The sequence below is a fragment of the Bufo bufo genome, chromosome 7 (assembly GCF_905171765.1).
Source record: "Bufo bufo chromosome 7, aBufBuf1.1, whole genome shotgun sequence".
NCBI classification, from domain to species: domain Eukaryota; kingdom Metazoa; phylum Chordata; class Amphibia; order Anura; family Bufonidae; genus Bufo; species Bufo bufo.
Window position 1 is genome coordinate 7,080,469 of NC_053395.1, and position 20,297 is coordinate 7,100,765.

Here is a 20,297-nt window from a genome sequence, read left to right on the forward strand (position 1 = left end):
CAGTGTCCGTCATCCACAGATCCCTCCATAACAGTGTCCTTCACAGATCCCCAGTAATAGTGCCATCCACAGACCACCATTAGTTTCAAACCCACCAAAAGCACACCTTTTGGTTAAAAATATCTTTTTTCTTATTTTCCTCCCCAAAAACCTAGGTGCGTCTTAGGGGGTGGTGCGTCTTATAGGGCGAAAAATAAGTTACCTCTGCTGAATCTGAATTGTTGCTTATCATCTGAACCTTCAGCTTTCAGTAAAGGAACATCAAACGTTCCTATTACAGTAGATATTATTCTATGAGTATGAAATGTATTGGAAGGTTAAGTAATGGCATAATAATACAAATACATTCCAAAGTATTCCCGGGAGGAGGACACAGAATATCTGCAGCATCTTCTGCTGTGCACCACCTCCCAGCACACACAAAGCTCCTACACGTCATATTCCATCCTCGGCTCAGTGGAGCTGTAATGTAAAGGAAATGTGTCACCAAATTATTTTTTCCTGACAGTTAAAACCAGATAGTAACACATCTACTTTTTTCTAATCTCTTTTTATTTTCTAATTACAGATTTTTTTTATTCTGTTTCCTGAACATGATTATGGGGGCGGCCATCTTGTACATGATTATGGGGGCGGCCATCTTGTACATGATTATATAGGCGGCCATCTTGCCTAAGCTGTTCTAAACAGCATTTAGAAAGCATTAAGAAAATTGCTTTACGGCAGCCCCATGGTCCATAGACACAATGGTCAGGTGGGGACCTCATTGACTTCTATGGGAGAGTTTTCTAGGCTCTGTGACCTGAGCAGAGGTCATTGTGCAGGGAGGTGGAGTAGATAAGGTTTGACAATCACCTATCCTGTCTTATCATTACAGGAAGGATTAGAATGACAGATATCACCTCTGTGCGTAGATAAGCAGGTAACTGCAGTAAAGTGATCTGTACAGACCAAGAAGTGGAGCCGATTATTAGGCCTAGTGGCCAGTGTGGAAACTGCAGGATTTCATGGGTTCTGTTTAAATAAAGATATGGACATGGAAAATTAAAAACAACATCAAACAATTTTACAAAATATTTTAAACATAAAAATGTGATTTTAATAATAGGCTATTTTCTGGTGACACATTTCTTTTAAACGTAATGAAAAAACATTAAACTTAAGGCAAGAAGAATCACAGTCGTCATCTCTTGACCCAGCAGCTTGGAGCCTTCATTTGGAGCTTTAGTTGGACCAACTTTAGTTGAAGCTACAGTTGGATCACCTTTAGTTGAAGCTACATTTGGATCACCTTCAGTTGAATCACCTTCAGTTGAAGCTACAGTTGGACCACCTTCAGTTGAAGCTACAGTTGGACCACCTTCAGTTGAAGCTACAGTTGGATCACCTTCAGTTGAAGCTACAGTTGGATCACCTTCAGTTGAAGCTACAGTTGGACCCAGGTTTATGAAGTTAAGTTCTGGGATGTAACTTTGTATCCAATGCTGGTAGAAAGTAGTGAGGGTGTAGACTCCAGGGCGATAAGGTTTAGCACATCCCTCGCCCCAACTGACAATGCCAGCCTGGTACCATGCACCATTTACTTCACACACCAGAGGTCCTCCAGAGTCTCCCTGAGGGAAAAAGACAGAATTGGTGACCACTTGGCCTGCTGAGAGGACATCTTGTCTTGAGTAATTGTTAGGTGTAAGTCATTGACCAGCATTGTCCACAGCACTAAACAACCAAAACACTGAGATGTCGTCAGAACACATATGGAGAATATTGTCTAGAAGGAAAGACAAGCTAGATATTCCACTTATGACCTCATCTCTGGCTTTATCATCTGAAAAGTCAAGTAATAAACATTTCTCCTCTCCATAGACGCCCATCAGCTATGAAAGCTGTTAAGTGACTTCTAAGGAGTATATAAAGGAAGAACAAGATATAAATCTGTGTACCTGGCATGAATCCTTCATTCCATTTTCGTACCCGGAACATATCATATCATCCTTGATAATGCTGGTGTTCGCATTCACATTAGAGTTAACGTGGTACATAGCATCACACTTTTTGTAGTCAATCAGTGGGGTCATCACTTCTTGAAGAGTCTTAGGATACGGTAGATTCACTGTGGTGTTACATAAGACATTGTGAGGCTTCTCATCTATCTACACATGACTATTACATTGTACAAGTGCAACCATTCTTTGTAGAATTGAGTTCTAAACATTGATAAAAGGACCAACCTCTCCTCTAGTGGTTCTTCTACATTTCTTCTAAGGTTTGGTGTAGTTTAGAAAACCAAGTTTCCAATACCCGACTAAGTGTAGGGTCCTGTGTACTGGATCCTCATTTCTTGGTCAGAGCAGAGAATGGTTTCAAATAACATCCATCTATCTGGAGGATCTGTGCCAGATCTCCTATGATAGTGCTGTAGGGAAACGAATCACTTACCGGCAGATTCCTCTTCATATTACAACTGATTGGTGGGGACTCAGCAAGGAGACACTTTGTGAGCTGCTTATTGTCAAAGGGACTTTCTTATCAGTATGATTTGTCAACACAGAGAACTTCTTTCACCTTCTATAACCATGACTGGAGTTTACTGTGTTCTGCCTTACAATTTGTCTGCCTTATAAATTTGCAGATTTGAAATTTACACTATCTAGAAGATGGAGCTACAAGAGCAAATAGAAAAAGCCCCAAGTAAGTATTGGGTTTGGGATTTAATTCCGGGTGTATAACCTAGAAAGATATTTCAGCCACATTGTCTTGACTCATGGAAAGACCGTCCACCATAAACTATGCTCAATTTTGCATTCGCCATCAGACCACTGGTTTTATTTGAATCAGAGAAGACTCAGAGGAGCTTTGTACTCATTAATGACAGTACTGCCATTGAGATTAGAGATGAGCGAAGTCCGGGTCGCCAAATTTTTCGGAAAAATTTGCAGCGAATTACATAAAAAAATGGCTATTTCCTGTCTGCAGAGCCTTTATAGTGATGTAGAACACAGTGCCTTGCAGTAAGACGCATAGGGAGTCTGCTGTGGTAGAGAAATAATACTGTGAGTCCGTATGACCTGCAGATGACAGACGTCGCTCTTAGAATCACTGCACACTTCACTAATTTGCGCAGTCACGGGGCCAAAAATGACCAAATAACTCAAGTGTGAACTCAGCCTTACAGGTCAATGTTAGCGCCAAGAAGAAGCGCACTCCTTTTACACCGTCGTCAGCTGATTCCACATAGATGTCTACAGAACCTGTTCTATTAAACACTGATACAAGTAGAGCCCCAGACAGAGTGGAGAGGGGGTCAGCAGTAAGTTTGTGTTGACGTCACTGATTATTTTGCCCTTCCTCTGATCCGTCAGAACAATAACCCCCAAAAATCGGTCAGCATTTGCTCAGTAATCCATCAGCATTGCTAATGCCCAAAAAAACAGGAGTGGATCCAAAACAGAGATGACACATGAATGGAATATGTCCATGTCTTCTGTGTTTTGTACCCACTCCTGCTTTAGGCTACCAAATCATAAGCCAATTCTGATGGGACCGTACAGGCCTTACAGCTGCTACACAGACAGTTTTTCCTTCCTTCTGACAGATCAGAAGAAAGGTCAAATAATTGATGATGTCAGCCAGGCCGAAAGCCAAAATAGTGGCCCAGTCGTGAAGTGGGGAAGGTGGGAACAGCACGAGAAGTCCACAGAGTGGCCCTATGAAATAGTGGTGAGATGGAAGCAGCATGAGGAGCTGAGGTGTCGGCAGCAGAGTCTTGAGGTGTCGGCAGCAGCGGCATCAGGAGGAGGCCACAGAGTGGCACAATGACAGAGTGTGGATGTGGCAGCAGCATAAGTAGGCCACAGAGTGGCCTAATGACAGAGTCTGGAGGTGGCAGCAGCATCAGGAGGAGGCCACAGAGTGGCACAATGACAGAGTCTGGAGGTGGCAGCAGCATCAGGAGGAAGCCACAGAGTGGCACAATGACAGAGTCTGGAGGTGGCAGCAGAATCAGGAGGAAGCCACAGAGTGGAACAATGACAGAGTCTGGAGGTGGCAGCAGCATCAGGAGGAGGCCACAGAGTGGCACAATGACAGAGTCTGGAGGTGGCAGCAGAATCAGGAGGAAGCCACAGAGTGGAACAATGACAGAGTGTGGATGTGACAGCAGCATGAGTAGGCCACCGAGTGGCACAATGACAGAGTCTGGAGGTGGCAGGAGAATCAGGAGGAGGCCACAGAGTGGCACAATGACAGAGTCTGGAGGTGGCAGCATCAGGAGGAAGCCACAGAGTGGCACAATGACGATGATTGTCGATTGATCAATATACTTCTGGGGGAACCTGCCTGGCATGAACAGGCCTCTTGTAGCTACAGACAATGAGAAGACAAAGCGTCAAGGTGGCTTTGAGCTCGGAAGAGTCACAAAGTTTATTTATTTTATGCGCTTATATAGCGCTACTATATTCCACAGCGCTTTACAGACATTTGCATCTAACTATCCCCAATGGGGCTCACAATCTAAGGTCCCTATCAGTATGTCTTTGGAGTTCATCAAGATACGTCATTAAAGATCTTACCGCATATAACCGCAGCGCTGACCGCTGAATTAATTTTGGTTTTTCAACCAAAATACTTCAATAAAGATTTTACCACATATAACTGCAGCGCTAAACGCTGAAAAAAGTTTGTTTTTCCACTGAAAAACGACAATAAAGATTTAACCACATATAATTGAGCACGGAGATGGAGAGGGTCTTCGGATTCCCCCCGCATTATACGGACATCTCAGAAATGAACCGCTGCTCCCGACAGCAGCTCCTGGGAAGGTCATGGAGCGTCCCGGTCATCCGGACATCTATTTGCCCCGCTGAAGGATTATTTTGAAAGTGTGTAGAAGCCACACGGGGCCCCCACGCTGCAGATTTATCATGGAGAGATCATGGAGATTTTACCGCATATACCTAATTTGTTTTTGTACTGAAATAATAATAAAACCCGAAGTGAAATGCGTATATAGTTTTCGTTTTGTACTGAAATAGGCCACTGAACGCTTTCACCACATATAACTGCAGAAGTGAACTGAGTATATTTTTCTTTATGTACTGAAACAGGCCACTAAACACTTTTAGCAGAAATAACTGCACCCCAAGTGCGCATATTTTTGTCTTTTTGTACAGAAATAGGCCACTAAATGCTTTTGCCACAAAAGAGTGCACCACTAAAGTGCGTATATATTTTTCTTTCTGTACGCTTTCAACATATATAACTGCAGAAGTGAACTTTTTCCACAGATATAGGCCACTAAAGGCTTTTCAACACAGGACTTGCACCCCAAGAACAAATTTCTGGAATGACAGAGCTGTATAATGGCTATTTGGATCCCCAAATAATCTTTCCCTGCACTTGTAAGTAATTTTTTCAGTTCTTTTTGTTCACAATGAGGTTTTTCCAATTGAAGTCCCTAGCTCTTTCTCACGTCTGTCTCTGCACTCAGAACGCTGGAAAATGGCACAATCTAAAATGGCTTCCATATTTCTAGGGCTGTGACATCACAGGGCAGGCTGGCTGCTGATTGGCTAAATGCATGTCAATCTGGGTGATCCCGCCTTCCCAGCCCCCAAGTCCTCAATCCTCACACGTGTAGCCGCCATTTTAGGAAAAATTGCAATTCATTACCACGAAGCGCGAGGAAATTCGCATTCGCTGCAAATAAAAATTGTCCTGACATTCGGATGGAATTCCACTTCATCAGCTTTGATTCGCTCATCTCTAATTGAGATATATATGGACTGAAATAGTATTTAGGAAGTTCTAGCTAAAAACCACAGCAGTTGAGGAACAAGTAATAAATGAAGACTCACCACCAGATCTAGTGTTCCCCCAGCCAGTTACCCAGCATTCCAAACCAGTCTGGAAGCTGACAGACAAAGATGGTAAACAGATAGGCAGGATGTAGTTGGTGTAGGGGACAGGGTCAGTCAGCTTGATAAGGGCAATGTCTCCACTGTTCACTGCCCCAGCAAATGTGGGGTAAATTATAATTCGCTCTACATAGGCATAATATTCATGGTAATCGGTGATGGACAGCTGGTATTCCCCCACCACGATAACATAATAGTCTGGGTTGTTGGGGCTGTGAAGAACATAGGAAACATATTTGGAATAGACACTTTGGGTCCAATATTCAGTGTCTTGTGGGAAATAATACACATGGTCATGAGTAAAACTTACTATCCAAAGCAATGAGCAGCAGTCAGGACCCACTGGTTAGAGATCAAGGACCCACCACAGATATGAAATCCCTTGTACCGCAGGCTGATCTGCCAGGGCCATTCCCCATCCACAGCATCCATGCCCCCTACAATTCGGTCAGTGAACATCGGAGAGCCGCAAACATAATTACTGGGTGAGGTTGAGGTATAACTGAGGTTCAACTGAGTGGTCTGGGGCAGAGAAGTCGTCACTGGAATAACATAATACAGACATGAAATTATTACAACAAAGATGATAATGAACAACTGCGTAGAGGTGAGCAAACTTCCTGTCTATAAAAACGCTGAAGGTGAATTTCCTATGGAGTTATATAGGCCATTACAAGGCGATGAAGGCTGAAATATGCATCACCATATCATGGCCAATATCTCCATAACAGGATATCCACCCACAACTAAAATGTTGCAAAAACAGATCTTCAGAAGTTCGGTCACATCTACATGCAATCAATGTTATAGGTGTAAATGGGTAACAAACCACCCATCAGCCTATGTAATTCCAGAGGAAGCAAAAGCAAGACCTTAGGGTGGACTATGACTGGCCATAGACCTGAAATAGCTGCTGGCCAAACATTCGTTCAACCAACAGAAATGGACCACCTTTGGTTGAAGCTACAGTTGGATCACCTTTAGTTGAAGCTACAGTTGGACCACCTTTAGTTGAAGCTACAGTTGGACCACCTTCAGTTGAAGCTACAGTTGGATCACCTTCAGTTGAAGCTACAGTTGGACCGCCTTCAGTTGAAGCTACAGTTGGATCGCCTTCAGTTGAAGCTACAGTTGGACCAACTTTAGTTGAAGCTACAGTTGGACCCGGGTTTATGAAGTTAAGTTCTGGGATGTAACTTTGTATCCAATGCTGGTAGAAAGTAGTGAGAGTGTAGACTCCAGGGCGATAAGGTTTAGCACATCCCTCGCCCCAACTGACAATGCCAGCCTGGTACCATGCACCATTTACTTCACACACCAGAGGTCCTCCAGAGTCTCCCTGAGGGAAAAAGACAGAATTGGTGACCACTTGGCCTGCTGAGAGGACATCTTGTCTTGAGTAATTGTTAGGTGTAAGTCATTGACCAGCATTGTCCACAGCACTAAACAACCAAAACACTGAGATGTCGTCAGAACACATATGGAGAATATTGTCTAGAAGGAAAGACAAGCTAGATATTCCACTTATGACCTCATCTCTGGCTTTATCATCTGAAAAGTCAAGTAATAAACATTTCTCCTCTCCATAGACGCCCATCAGCTATGAAAGCTGTTAAGTGACTTCTAAGGAGTATGAAAAGGAAGAACAAGATATAAATCTGTGTACCTGGCATGAATCCTTCATTCCATTTTCGTACCCGGAACATATCATATCATCCTTGATAATGCTGGTGTTCGCATTCACATTAGAGTTAACGTGGTACATAGCATCACACTTTTTGTAGTCAATCAGTGGGGTCATCACTTCTTGAAGAGTCTTAGGATATAGTAGATTCACTGTGGTGTTACATAAGACATTGTGAGGCTTCTCATCTATCTACACATGACTATTACATTGTACAAGTGCAACCATTCTTTGTAGAATTGAGTTCTAAACATTGATAAAAGGACCAACCTCTCATCTAGTGGTTCTTCTACATTTCTTCTAAGGTTTGGTGTAGTTTAGAAAACCAAGTTTCCAATACCCGACTAAGTGTAGGGTCCTGTGTACTGGATCCTCATTTCTTGGTCAGAGCAGAGAATGGTTTCAAATAACATCCATCTCTCTGGAGCAGGGGTGCACAACCTGCGGCCCGCGGGCCGCATGCGGCCCCCAGAGCCATGGTTTGCGGCCCCCGCCCTGCTGGGCAGAAACACAGCTGATCCTGCAATCAGCTGTGTTTCTGCACAGAGCGCCGCACAGCAGATGGATCACAGGTTTTGCTTGTGCACTGTATCAGGAGCAGAAAGGGTCCCCGGCTATTAGTGAGAGCGGGGAAGCCGAGGAGAAGACAGAAGCGCTTTATTAGAGATTCTGCCTTCTCCTCTATGAGCGCTCTACAGTGTAGACCCAGCGATCACGTGATCGCTGGGTGTCTCGGGAACAGAGGAGCGCTGCCCTGGTACAAAGCCTCCGCAGCAGGCTGGTTTCCCTGTAACTGGGGCTCCTTTGGATGCTCCAGTTACAGTGGAAAAAGTACAAAAAAAAATTCACTTATTGTCTCCCAAAGGTCTTTTAGTGACCTCTTGGGGACAAATTATGTGGTAAAAATATATTTTAAAAAAAGTAAAAAAAAATGATAAAAAAAAATTTGAAAACTAAATAAATTAAAAAAATTAAAAAAAAAAGAAAAAGTGCTTAATAAAAGAGTGTTCACTGTCCCACCACAGTCTTTTTATGAAAAAGTGCAAAATTTTAAAAAGTGACAGTGTCCCCCAAGGTCTTTTTATGACCTCTTGGGGGACATATTATGCAGCAGAAATAAAAAAATAAAAATTCATACATAAAAGAAAAGACACCCACACCAATCAAAACCGTCACCATTACCGCCCCATTCACGTGAAACTTTTCATATTATATAGCAAAATACACAAAATAGAGAACTAATTATAATAATTTATTTTGGCGTCAGTTTGCATATTTAAAGAATAAGGATAGTTTGAAAAAATATATACTTTTAAAAAACGTTTTGTACAGTTTCCCCCAAATAAAAATTGTTGCAAAAATTATCTTGGTAGTCCAACAAATAAGATAGTTACAACCATTTGAACCACCACGCGCGCTAAATCACAAAAAAGTGTCTGGTCATTAAGGCCTTTTCGGGCCTGGTCATTCAAGCGTTAACCAATAGGCGCCTTCCCCACTAGCAAGGTAATGTGCTTACTGGTTACTGCAGGACGCCTATAACTGGATTGGCAGGAGATGTGATAACCAGTGAGCTCCGTCCTCTGCAGTGAAGGAAACCGCTGATTTATCAATAGGAGGCAGGATGGAAGGAAATGTCGCCACTTTTCTGGTAAAAATGATTTTTAACAAGTTCCTGCAGCATGGCCTCTGAAATAGAAAATTCATAATTACTTGCTCCACTCCGCTCTGGTCCTCTGCGCTGCCTCCGCTGCCTCCATCTTCTGGTTCCTGCTCTGTTTACACCTGACAGTGCATGGCCATGGTCACTTGCACGGCTCCAGTCAATGACTGGCTTCAGCAGTGACACGCTACTTGTGGCCACATAACCGCCTAAGCCAGTCATTGTCTGGAGTGGTGTATGACCATGTCCATGCACTGCCAGGTGTAAACAGCGGAGGCAGTTCGGAGAGGCGGGGAGCAGGTAAGTATGATGCTGGGTTCACACCTGAGCGTACCGAAGGAGCGCTCTGTATGCGCAATTTTATCGTGCGTTTACAGACGCGGCTCCGGCAACAAGCAACGCCCATTGTCACGCGTTCCCGGAAGTCTATGTACGGGAACGAGTGACCATACGCCCCAAAGAAGTGTCTGTACTTCTTGGGGCGTAGGGCGTTTTGCAGCGCGTTCGTACGCGCTGTAAAACGCTCAGATGAGAACCATGCCCATAGGGGATCATTGGTTCTTGCCTGTTGAGCGTTTTACAGCGCGTAGGAACGCGCTGTTAAACGCTCAGGTGTGAACCCAGCCTAACTCTTCGGTTTCAGGGGTCATGCTGCAGCATGATATTTGGGACAATTACTGGGAACAAGTGTTCATAGGAGCGCTCATATCTTATATCTGGCCGGTATAATCGTGCAGCTGATCAGTTGATAAACAAGGAATCGCTCATTTGTCGGCTGATTTGCATATTTTATCAGGATGAAAGATGTCCGATTATCTGCAGCACGACTATGGCAGTGATCACTCCTCCCCAGTCACTTTGCACTGGCTTGTGTAATAGGCAGATGAGCGCCGATCAACATTTTTTTAATTTGCGGCCCCTTGAAATAGAGCGATGTGACAATGCGGCCCACAGACCAAAAAAGGTTGTGCACCCCTGCTCTGGAGGATCTGTGCCAGATCTCCTATGATAGTGCTGTAGGGAAACGAATCACTTACCGGCAGATTCCTCTTCATATTACAACTGATTGGTGGGGACTCAGCAAGGAGACACTTTGTGAGCTGCTTATTGTCAAAGGGACTTTCTTATCAGTATGATTTGTCAACACAGAGAACTTCTTTCACCTTCTATAACCATGACTGGAGTTTACTGTGTTCTGCCTTACAATTTGTCTGCCTTATAAATTTGCAGATTTGAAATCTACACTATCCAGAAGATGGAGCTACAAGAGGAAATAGAAAAAGCTCCAAGTAAGTATTGGGTTTGGGATTTAAATCCGGGTGTATAACCTAGAAAGATATTTCAGCCACATTGTCTTGACTCATGGAAAGACCGTCCACCATAAACTATGCTCAATTTTGCATTCGCCATCAGACCACTGGTTTTATTTGAATCAGAGAAGACTCAGAGGAGCTTTGTACTCATTAATGACAGTACTGCCATTGAGATTAGAGATGAGCGAAGTCCAGGTCGCCGAATTTTTAGGAAAAATTTGCAGCGAATTACATTAAAAAATGGCTATTTCCTGTCTGCAGAGCCTTTATAGTGATGTAGAACACAGTGCCTTGCAGTAAGACACATAGGGAGTCTGCTGTGGTAGAGAAATAATACTGTGAGTCCGTATGACAGGCAGATGACAGGCGTCGCTCTTAGAATCACTGCACACTTCACTAATTTGCGCAGTCACGGGGCCAAAACTGACCAAATAACTCAAGTGTGAACTTAGCCTTACAGGTCAATGTTAGCACCAAGAAGAAGCGCACTCCTTTTACACCGTCGTCAGCTGATTCCACATAGATGTCTACAGAACCTGTTCTATTAAACACTGATACAAGTAGAGCCCCCGACAGAGTGGAGAGGGGGTCAGCAGTAAGGTTGTGGTGACGTCACTGATTATTTTGCCCTTCCTCTGATCCGTCAGAACAATAACCCCCAAAAATCGGATCCTGTCTGTGAAGCATCCACCTTCACTCGGTCAGCATTTGCTCAGTAATCCATCAGTATTGCTAATGCCAAAAAAAACAGGAGTGGATCCAAAACAGAGATGACACATGAATGGAATATTTGCATGTCTTCTGTGTTTTGTACCCACTCCTGCTTTTGGCTACCAAATCATAAGCCAATTCTGATGGGACCGTACAGGCCTTACAGCTGCTACACAGACAGTTTTTCCTTCCTTTTGACAGATCAGAAGAAAGGTCAAATAATTGATGATGTCAGCCAGGCCGAAAGCCAAAATAGTGGCCCAGTCGTGAAGTGGGGAGGGTGGGAACAGCACGAGAAGTCCACAGAGTGGCCCTATGACATAGTGGTGAGATGGAAGCAGCATGAGGAGGCCACAGAGTGGCCCAATGACAGAGTCTTGAGGTGTCGGCAGCAGCAGCATCAGGAGGAGGCCCCAGAGTGGCACAATGACAGAGTCTGGAGTTGGCAGCAGCATGAGGAAGCCACAGAATGGCACAATGACAGAGTGTGGATGTGGCAGCAGCATAAGTAGGCCACAGAGTGGCCTAATGACAGAGTCTGGAGGTGGCAGCAGAATCAGGAGGAAGCCACAGAGTGGCACAATGACAGAGTGTGGATGTGACAGCAGCATGAGTAGGCCACAGAGTGGCACAATGACCGAGTCTGAAGGTGGCAGCAGCACGAGGAAGCCTCAGAGTGGCACAGTGACAAAGTCTGTAGGTATCGGCAGCACCAGGAGGAGGACACAGAGTGGCACAATGACAGAGTCTGGAGTTGGCAGCAGCATGAGGAAGCCACAGAATGGCACAATGACAGAGTGTGGATGTGGCAGCAGCATAAGTAGGCCACAGAGTGGCACAATGACAGAGTCTGGAGGTGGCAGCAGAATCAGGAGGAGGCCACAGAATGGCACAATGACAGAGTGTGGATGTGGCAGCAGCATAAGTAGGCCACAGAGTGGCACAATGACAGAGTCTGGAGGTGGCAGCAGCATGAGGAAGCCACAGAGTGGCACAATGACAGAGTGTGGATGTGGCAGCAGCATAAGTAGGCCACAGAGTGGCACAATGACAGAGTCTGGAGGTGGCAGCAGCATCAGGAGGAGGCCACAGAGTGGCACAATGACGATGAGTGTCGATTGATCAAGATACTTCTGGGGGAACCTGCCTGGCATGAACAGGCCTCTTGTAGCTACAGACAATGAGAAGACAAAGCGTCAAGATGGCTTTGAGCTCGGAAGAGTCACAAAGTTTATTTATTTTATGCGCTTATATAGCGCTACTATATTCCGCAGCGCTTTACAGACATTTGCATCTAACTATCCCCAATGGGGCTCACAATCTAAGGTCCCTATCAGTATGTCTTTGGAGTTCATTAAGATACGTCACTAAAGATCTTACCGCATATAACCGCAGCGCTGACCGCTGAATTAATTTTGGTTTTTCAACCAAAATACTTCAATAAAGATTTTACCACATATTGCTGCAGCGCTAAACGCTGAAAAAAGTTTGTTTTTCCACTGAAAAACGACAATAAAGATTTAACCACATATAATTGAGCACGGAGATGGAGAGGGTCTTCGGATTCCCCCCGCATTATACGGACATCTCATAAATGAACCGCTGCTCCCGACAGCAGCTCCTGGGAAAGTCATGGAGCGTCCCGGTCATCCGGACATCTATTTGCCCCGCTGAAGGATTATTTTGAAAGTGTGTAGAAGCCACACGGGGCCCCCACGCTGCAGATTTATCATGGAGAGATCATGGAGATTTTACCGCATATACCTACAGCGCTGAACGCTGATTAAAATTTGTTTTTGTACTGAAATAATAATAAAACCCGAAGTGAAATGCGTATATAGTTTTCGTTTTGTACTGAAATAGGACACTGAACGCTTTCACCACATATAACTGCAGAAGTGAACTGAGAATATATTTTTCTTTATGTACTGAAACAGGCCACTAAACACTTAGCAGAAATAACTGCACCCCAAGTGCGCGTATTTTTGTCTTTTTGTACAGAAATAGGCCACTAAATGTTTTTGCCACAAATAACACCCTTCCCCCCAGTGTTTAAACTAGGGACTGGGGGGGAGGGTAATTACATTATAGGAAAGGAAGATAGTGCAGATAGAGACCGGGGGCAGGTAGTGGGACTGGGGGAGGAATGGAAGGAGGGACCAGAACAGTTCAGAAGGAAAGGTGTAGGGTAAAAAATATACATAAACCTCTCAAATGTATGCATACTAATGGCAGAAGCCTGACTAATAAACCGGGGAACTGGAATTAGTGATGTGTGAGGAGGACTATGACAGTGGGAATAACTGAGACACGGCTGGATGATAGCTATGACAGGGGGAATAACTGAGACATGGCTGGATGATAGCTATGACAGTGGGAATAACTGAGACACGGCTGGATGATAGCTATGACAGTGGGAATAACTGAGACATGGCTGGATGATAGCTATGACAGGGGGAATAACTGAGACATGGCTGGATGATAGCTATGACATTGGGAATAACTGAGACACGGCTGGATGATAGCTATGACAGTGGGAATAACTGAGACACGGCTGGATGATAGCTATTACAGTGGGAATAACTGAGACATGGCTGGATGATAGCTATGACATTGGGAATAACTGAGACACGGCTGGATGATAGCTATGACAGGGGGAATAACTGAGACATGGCTGGATGATAGCTATGACAGTGGGAATAACTGAGACATGGCTGGATGATAGCTATGACTGGGCGGTTAATGTACAAGGTTATAGTCTGTTTAGAAAGGATCGTCAAAACCGGAGAGGGGGAGGGGTTCTCCTTTATGTAAAGTCCTGTCTAAAGCCCACACTCCGTGAAGATATAAGTGATGGACATGGACATGTGGAGTCTCTGTGGGGAGAGATACATGGAGCTAAAAACAACAATAAATTACTAATAGGAGTTTACTATAAACCACCTAATAGACCGGAGTCCACAGAAAATCTACTAGTAAACGAGAAAGACGAGGCGGCAAATCATAATGAGGTGGTTATTATGGGGGAACTCCGCAGATATAGACTGGGAAACTGAAACTTGTATATCTCATAAAGGAAACAGATTCTTGGCAATAACTAAAGACAATGACCTCTCCCAACTGGTTCAGGACCCGACTAGAGGGACGGCCATACTGGACTTAATATTAACCAATAGACCTGACAGAACAACAGACGTGCAGGTCGGGGGACACCGGGGAAATAGTGACCATAAAGTAATAACCTTCCAATTATCATTCAAGAGAGCGTTTCTACAGGGAGGAACAAAAATACCAAACTTCAAAAAAGCTAAATTTAGCCAACTAAGAGAGGCCATAGGACTAACTAAATGGGATAAAGTCCTCAAAAATAAAAATACAGCCACAAAATGGGATATCTTTAAAAACATCCTAAAATCTCATTGTGAGAGGTACATACCTTATAGGAATAAAAGGTTAAGGAACAAAAATAAACCAATGTGGATAAACAGAACTGTAAAGAAAGCAATAAATGACAAAAAGAAAGCATATAAAACACTAAAACAGGAGGAGAGCGAGGAAGCACTGAAAAACTATAAGGAAAAAAATAGAACATGTAAAAAACAAATAAAAGCGGCCAAACTAGAGACCGAGAGATTAATTGCCAAAGAGAGTAAAACTAACCCTAAAATATTCTTCAATTATATAAATGTTAAAAAGTATAAATCTGAAGGTGTCGGCCCTTTAAAGAGTAATGAGGGGGAAGTCGCAGAGAGCGACGAGGAGAAAGCAAAGCTGTTAAATTTTATTTTCTCCAATGTATTCACTGAGGAATATAAACTGTCAGATGAAATGCAGAATGTAAAAATAAATTCCCCATTAAAAGTGTTCTGTCTGACCCAGGAAGAAGTACAACAGCGACTTAAAAAGATTAAAATAGACAAATCGCCAGGACCGGATGGCATACACCCCCGTATCCTAAGGGAATTAAGTAATGTCATAGCCAGACCCTTATTTCTGATATTTGCGGACTCTGTACTGACAGGGAATGTCCCACAGGATTGGCGAATGGCAAATGTGGTGCCAATATTCAAAAAGGGGCCAAAAACAGAGCCTGGAAACTATAGGCCGGTAAGTCTAACATCTGCTGTGGGTAAACTGTTTGAAGGTTTTCTGAGAGATGCTATCTTAGAGCATCTTAACGGAAATAAGCAAATAACGCCATATCAGCATGGCTTCGTGAGGGATCGGTCATGTCAAACTAATTTAATCAGTTTCTATGAGGAGGTAAGTTCTAGACTTGACAGCGGCGAATCAATGGATGATGTATATCTGGACTTTTCCAGAGCATTTGACACTGTACCGCATAAAAGGTTAGTATATAAAATGAGAATGCTCGGACTGGGAGAAAACGTCTGTAAGTGGGTAAGTAACTGGCTCAATGATAGAAAACAGAGGGTGGTTATTACCGGTAAACACTCAGATTGGGTCACTGTCACTAGTGGAGTACCTCAGGGGTCAGTTTTGGGCCCTATTCTTTTCAATATATTTATTAATGATCTTGTAGAAGGCTTGCATACTGTAGTAAAGTATAAATTTTCGCAGATGACACTAAACTGTGTAAAGTAATTTACACTGATGAGGACAGTATACTGTATATATATACACTACAGAGGACAGTATACTGTATATATACTACAGAGGACAGTGTACTGTATATACATACTACAGAGGACAGTATACTGTATAGATACTACAGAGGACAGTATACTGTATATACTACAGAGGACAGTATACTGTATATATATACTACAGAGGACAGTATACTGTATATATACTACAGAGGACAGTATACTGTATATATATATACTACAGAGGACAGTATACTGTATATATACTACAGAGGACAGTATACTGTATAGATACTACAGAGGACAGTATACTGTATATATACTACAGAGGACAGTATAATGTATAAATATACTACAGAGGACAGTGTACTGTATATATATACACACTACAGAGGACAGTATACTGTATAAATATACTAAGAGTACAGTATACTGTATATATACTACAGAGGACAGTATACTGTATATATATACTACAGAGGACAGTATACTGTATATACACTACAGAGGACAGTATACTGTATATATATATATACACTACAGAGGACAGTATACTACTACAGAGGGATCTGGATAGATTGGAGGCTTGGGCAGATAAGTGGCAGATGAGGTTTAACACATGTAAGGTTATGCACATGGGAAGGAATAATGCAAGTCACCCGTACATACTAAATGGTAAAACACTCGGTAACACTGACATGGTAAAGGACCTAGGAATTTTAATAAACAGCAAACTAAGCTGCAATAACCAGTGTCAGGCAGCTGCTGCCAACGCCAATAAGATAATGGGTTGCATCAGAAGGGGCATAGATGCCCGTGATGAGAACATAGTCCTAACACTTTACAAATCGCTAGTCAGACCACACATGGAGGACTGTGTACAGTTCTGGGCTCCTGTAAACAAGGCAGACATAGCAGAGCTGGAGAGGGTCCAGAGGAGGGCAACTAAAGTAATAACTGGAATAGGGCAACTACAGTACCCTGAAAGATTATCACAATTAGGGTTATTCACTTTAGAAAAAAGACGACTGAGGGGAGATCTAATTACTATGTATAAATATATCAGGGGTCAGTACAGAGATCACTCCCATCATCTATTTATCCCCAGGACTGTGACTGTGACGAGGGGACATCCTCTGCGTCTGGAGGACAGAAGGTTTGTACACAAACATTGAAAAGTATTCTTTACTGTAAGAGCAGTGAGACTCTGGACTCTTTACTGTAAGAGCAGTGAGACTATGGACTCTTTACTGTAAGAGCAGTGAGACTATGGACTCTATACTGTAAGAGCAGTGAGACTATGGACTCTTTACTGTAAGAGCAGTGAGACTATGGACTCTATACAGTAAGAGCAGTGAGACTATGGACTCTTTACGGTAAGAGCAGTGAGACTATGGACTCTGTACTGTAAGAGCAGCGAGACTATGGACTCTATACAGTAAGAGCAGTGAGACTATGGACTCTTTACTGTAAGAGCAGCGAGACTATGGACTCTATACAGTAAGAGCAGTGAGACTATGGACTCTTTACTGTAAGAGCAGTGAGACTATGGACTCTATACTGTAAGAGCAGTGAGACTATGGACTCTTTACTGTAAGAGCAGTGAGACTATGGACTCTTTACTGTAAGAGCAGTGAGACTATGGACTCTTTACTGTAAGAGCAGTGAGACTATGGACTCTATACTGTAGGAGCAGTGAGACTATGGACTCTGTACTGTAAGAGCAGTGAGACTATGGACTCTATACAGTAAGAGCAGTGAGACTGTGGACTCTTTACGGTAAGAGCAGTGAGACTATGGACTCTTTACTGTAAGAGCAGTGAGACTATGGACTCTATACTGTAAGAGCAGTGAGACTATGGACTCTTTACTGTAAGAGCAGTGAGACTATGGACTCTTTACTGTAAGAGCAGTGAGACTATGGACTCTTTACTGTAAGAGCAGTGAGACTATGGACTCTATACTGTAGGAGCAGTGAGACTATGGACTCTGTACTGTAAGAGCAGTGAGACTATGGACTCTATACAGTAAGAGCAGTGAGACTGTGGACTCTTTACGGTAAGAGCAGTGAGACTATGGACTCTTTACTGTAAGAGCGGTGAGACTATGGGCTCTTTACTGTAAGAGCAGTGAGACTATGGACTCTTTACTGTAAGAGCAGTGAGACTATGGACTCTTTACTGTAAGAGCAGTGAGACTATGGACTCTTTACTGTAAGAGCAGTGAGACTATGGACTCTTTACTGTAAGAGCAGTGAGACTATGGACTCTTTACTGTAGGAGCAGTGAGACTATGGACTCTGTACTGTAAGAGCAGTGAGACTATGGACTCTATACAGTAAGAGCAGTGAGACTGTGGACTCTTTACTGTAAGAGCAGTGAGACTATGGGCTCTATACTGTAAGAGCAGTGAGACTATAGACTCTGTACTGTAAGAGCAGTGAGACTATGGACTCTGTACTGTAAGAGCAGTGAGACTATGGACTCTATACTGTAAGAGCAGTGAGACTATGGGCTCTTTACTGTAAGAGCAGTGAGACTATGGACTCTTTACTGTAAGAGCAGTGAGACTATGGACTCTTTACTGTAAGAACAGTGAGACTATGGGCTCTTTACGGTAAGAGCAGTGAGACTATGGACTCTTTACGGTAAGAGCAGTGAGACTATGGATTCTTTACGGTAAGAGCAGTGAGACTATGGACTCTATACTGTAAGAGCAGTGAGACTGTGGACTCTTTACTGTAAGAGCAGTGAGACTATGGACTCTTTACTGTAAGAGCAGTGAGACTATGGACTCTTTACGGTAAGAGCAGTGAGACTATGGACTCTTTACGGTAAGAGCAGTGAGACTATGGAACTCTCTGCCTGAGGAGGTGGTGATGGTGAGTACAATAAAAGAATTCAGGAGGGGCCTGGATGTATTTCTGGAGTGTAATAATATTACAGGCTATAGCTACTAGAGAGGGGTCGTTGATCCAGGGAGTTATTCTGATGCCTGATTGGACTCGGGAAGGAATTTATTATTCCCCTAAAGTGGGGAAAATTGGCTTCTACCTCACAGGGTTTTTTTTTTTGCCTTCCTCTGGATCAGTTTGCGGGATAACGGGCCGAACTGGATAGACAAATGTCTTTTTTCGGCCTTATGTACTATGTTACTATGTTACTATGTTACTAAAGTGCGTATATATTTTTCTTTCTGTACGCTTTCAACATATATAACTGCAGAAGTGAACTTTTTCCACAGATATAAGCCACTAAAGGCTTTTCAACACAGGACTTGCACCCCAAGAACAAATTTATGGAATGACAGAGCTGTATAATGGCTATTTGGATCCCCAAATACTCTTTCCCTGCACTTGTAAGTAATTTTTTCAGTTCTTTTTGTTCACAATGAGGTTTTTCCAATTGAAGTCCCTAGCTCTTTCTCACGTCTGTCTCTGCACTCAGAACGCTGGAAAATGGCACAATCTAAAATGGCTTCCATATTTCTAGGGCTGTGACATCACAGGGCAGGCTGGCTGCTGATTGGCTAAATGCATGTCAATCTGGGTGATCCCGCCTTCCCAGCCCCATGTCCTCAATCCTCACACGAGTAGCCGCCATTTTATGAAAAAATTGCAATTCATTACCACGAAGCGCGAGGAAATTCGCATTCGCTGCAAATCAAATTTTTCCTGACATTCGGATGGAATTCCACTTCATCAACTTCAATTCGCTCATCTCTAATTGAGATATATATGGACTGAAATAGTATTTAGGAAATTCTTGCTAAAAACCACAGCAGTTGAGGAACAAGTAATAAATGAAGACTCACCACCAGATCCAGTGTTCCCCCAGCCAGTTACCCAGCATTCCAAACCAGTCGGGAAGCTGACAGACAAAGATGGTAAACAGATAGGCAGGATGTAGTTGGTGTAGGGGACAGGGTCAGTCAGCTTGATTAGGGCAATGTCTCCACTGGTCCCTTCCCCAGCAAATGTGGGGTAAATTATAATTTGCTCTACATAGACATAATATTCATGGTAACCGGTGATGGAGAGCTGGTATTCCCCCGCCACGATAAAATAATAGTCTGGGTTGATGGAGCTGTGAAGAACATAGGAAACATATTAGGAATAGACACTTTGGGTCCAGTATTCGGTGTCTCGAGGGAAATAATACACATGGTCACGAGTAAAACTTACTATCCAAAGCAATGAGCAGCAGTCAGGACCCACTGGTTAGAGATCAAGGACCCACCACAGATATGAGATCCCATGTACCGCAGGCTGATCTGCCAGGGCCATTCTCCATCCACAGCATCCATGCCCCCTACAATTCGGTCAGTGAACATCGGAGAGCCGCAAACATAATTACTGGGTGAGGTTGAGGTATAATTGAGGTTCAGCTGAGTGGTCTGGGGCGGAGA

At 43.4% G+C, this 20,297-nt stretch overlaps 1 protein-coding gene across 1 annotated transcript; it reads right to left on the reverse strand.

Annotated features, from left to right (window-relative positions):
* Positions 1–1,133: 1,133 nt before the first annotated feature.
* Positions 1,134–20,255, reverse strand: LOC121007943 (transmembrane protease serine 9-like). The gene is made up of 8 exons (XM_040440210.1): positions 20,074–20,255; positions 19,704–19,975; positions 7,579–7,748; positions 6,972–7,251; positions 6,223–6,454; positions 5,853–6,124; positions 1,941–2,110; positions 1,134–1,613 (listed from the first exon to the last, which is right to left on the reverse strand). Exons 1-8 carry the CDS (start codon positions 20,220–20,222, stop codon positions 1,134–1,136), a joined length of 2,025 nt encoding a protein of 674 aa, XP_040296144.1. The 5' UTR covers positions 20,223–20,255.
* Between the last annotated feature and the right edge of the window lie 42 nt (positions 20,256–20,297).

Excerpts from the sequence above, each read along its gene's own strand:
- LOC121007943 (XM_040440210.1), bottom strand. The coding sequence starts at position 20,222 with ATGTTCACTGACCGAATTGTAGGGGGCATGGATGCTGTGGATGGAGAA. Across the intron at positions 7,252-7,578 it reads GAATGAAGGATTCATGCCAG|GGAGACTCTGGAGGACCTCT; the intron begins GTACACAGATTT and ends TTTTTCCCTCAG. Across the intron at positions 2,111-5,852 it reads GGGGAACACTAGATCTGGTG|TGAATCTACCGTATCCTAAG; the intron begins GTGAGTCTTCAT and ends GTAACACCACAG.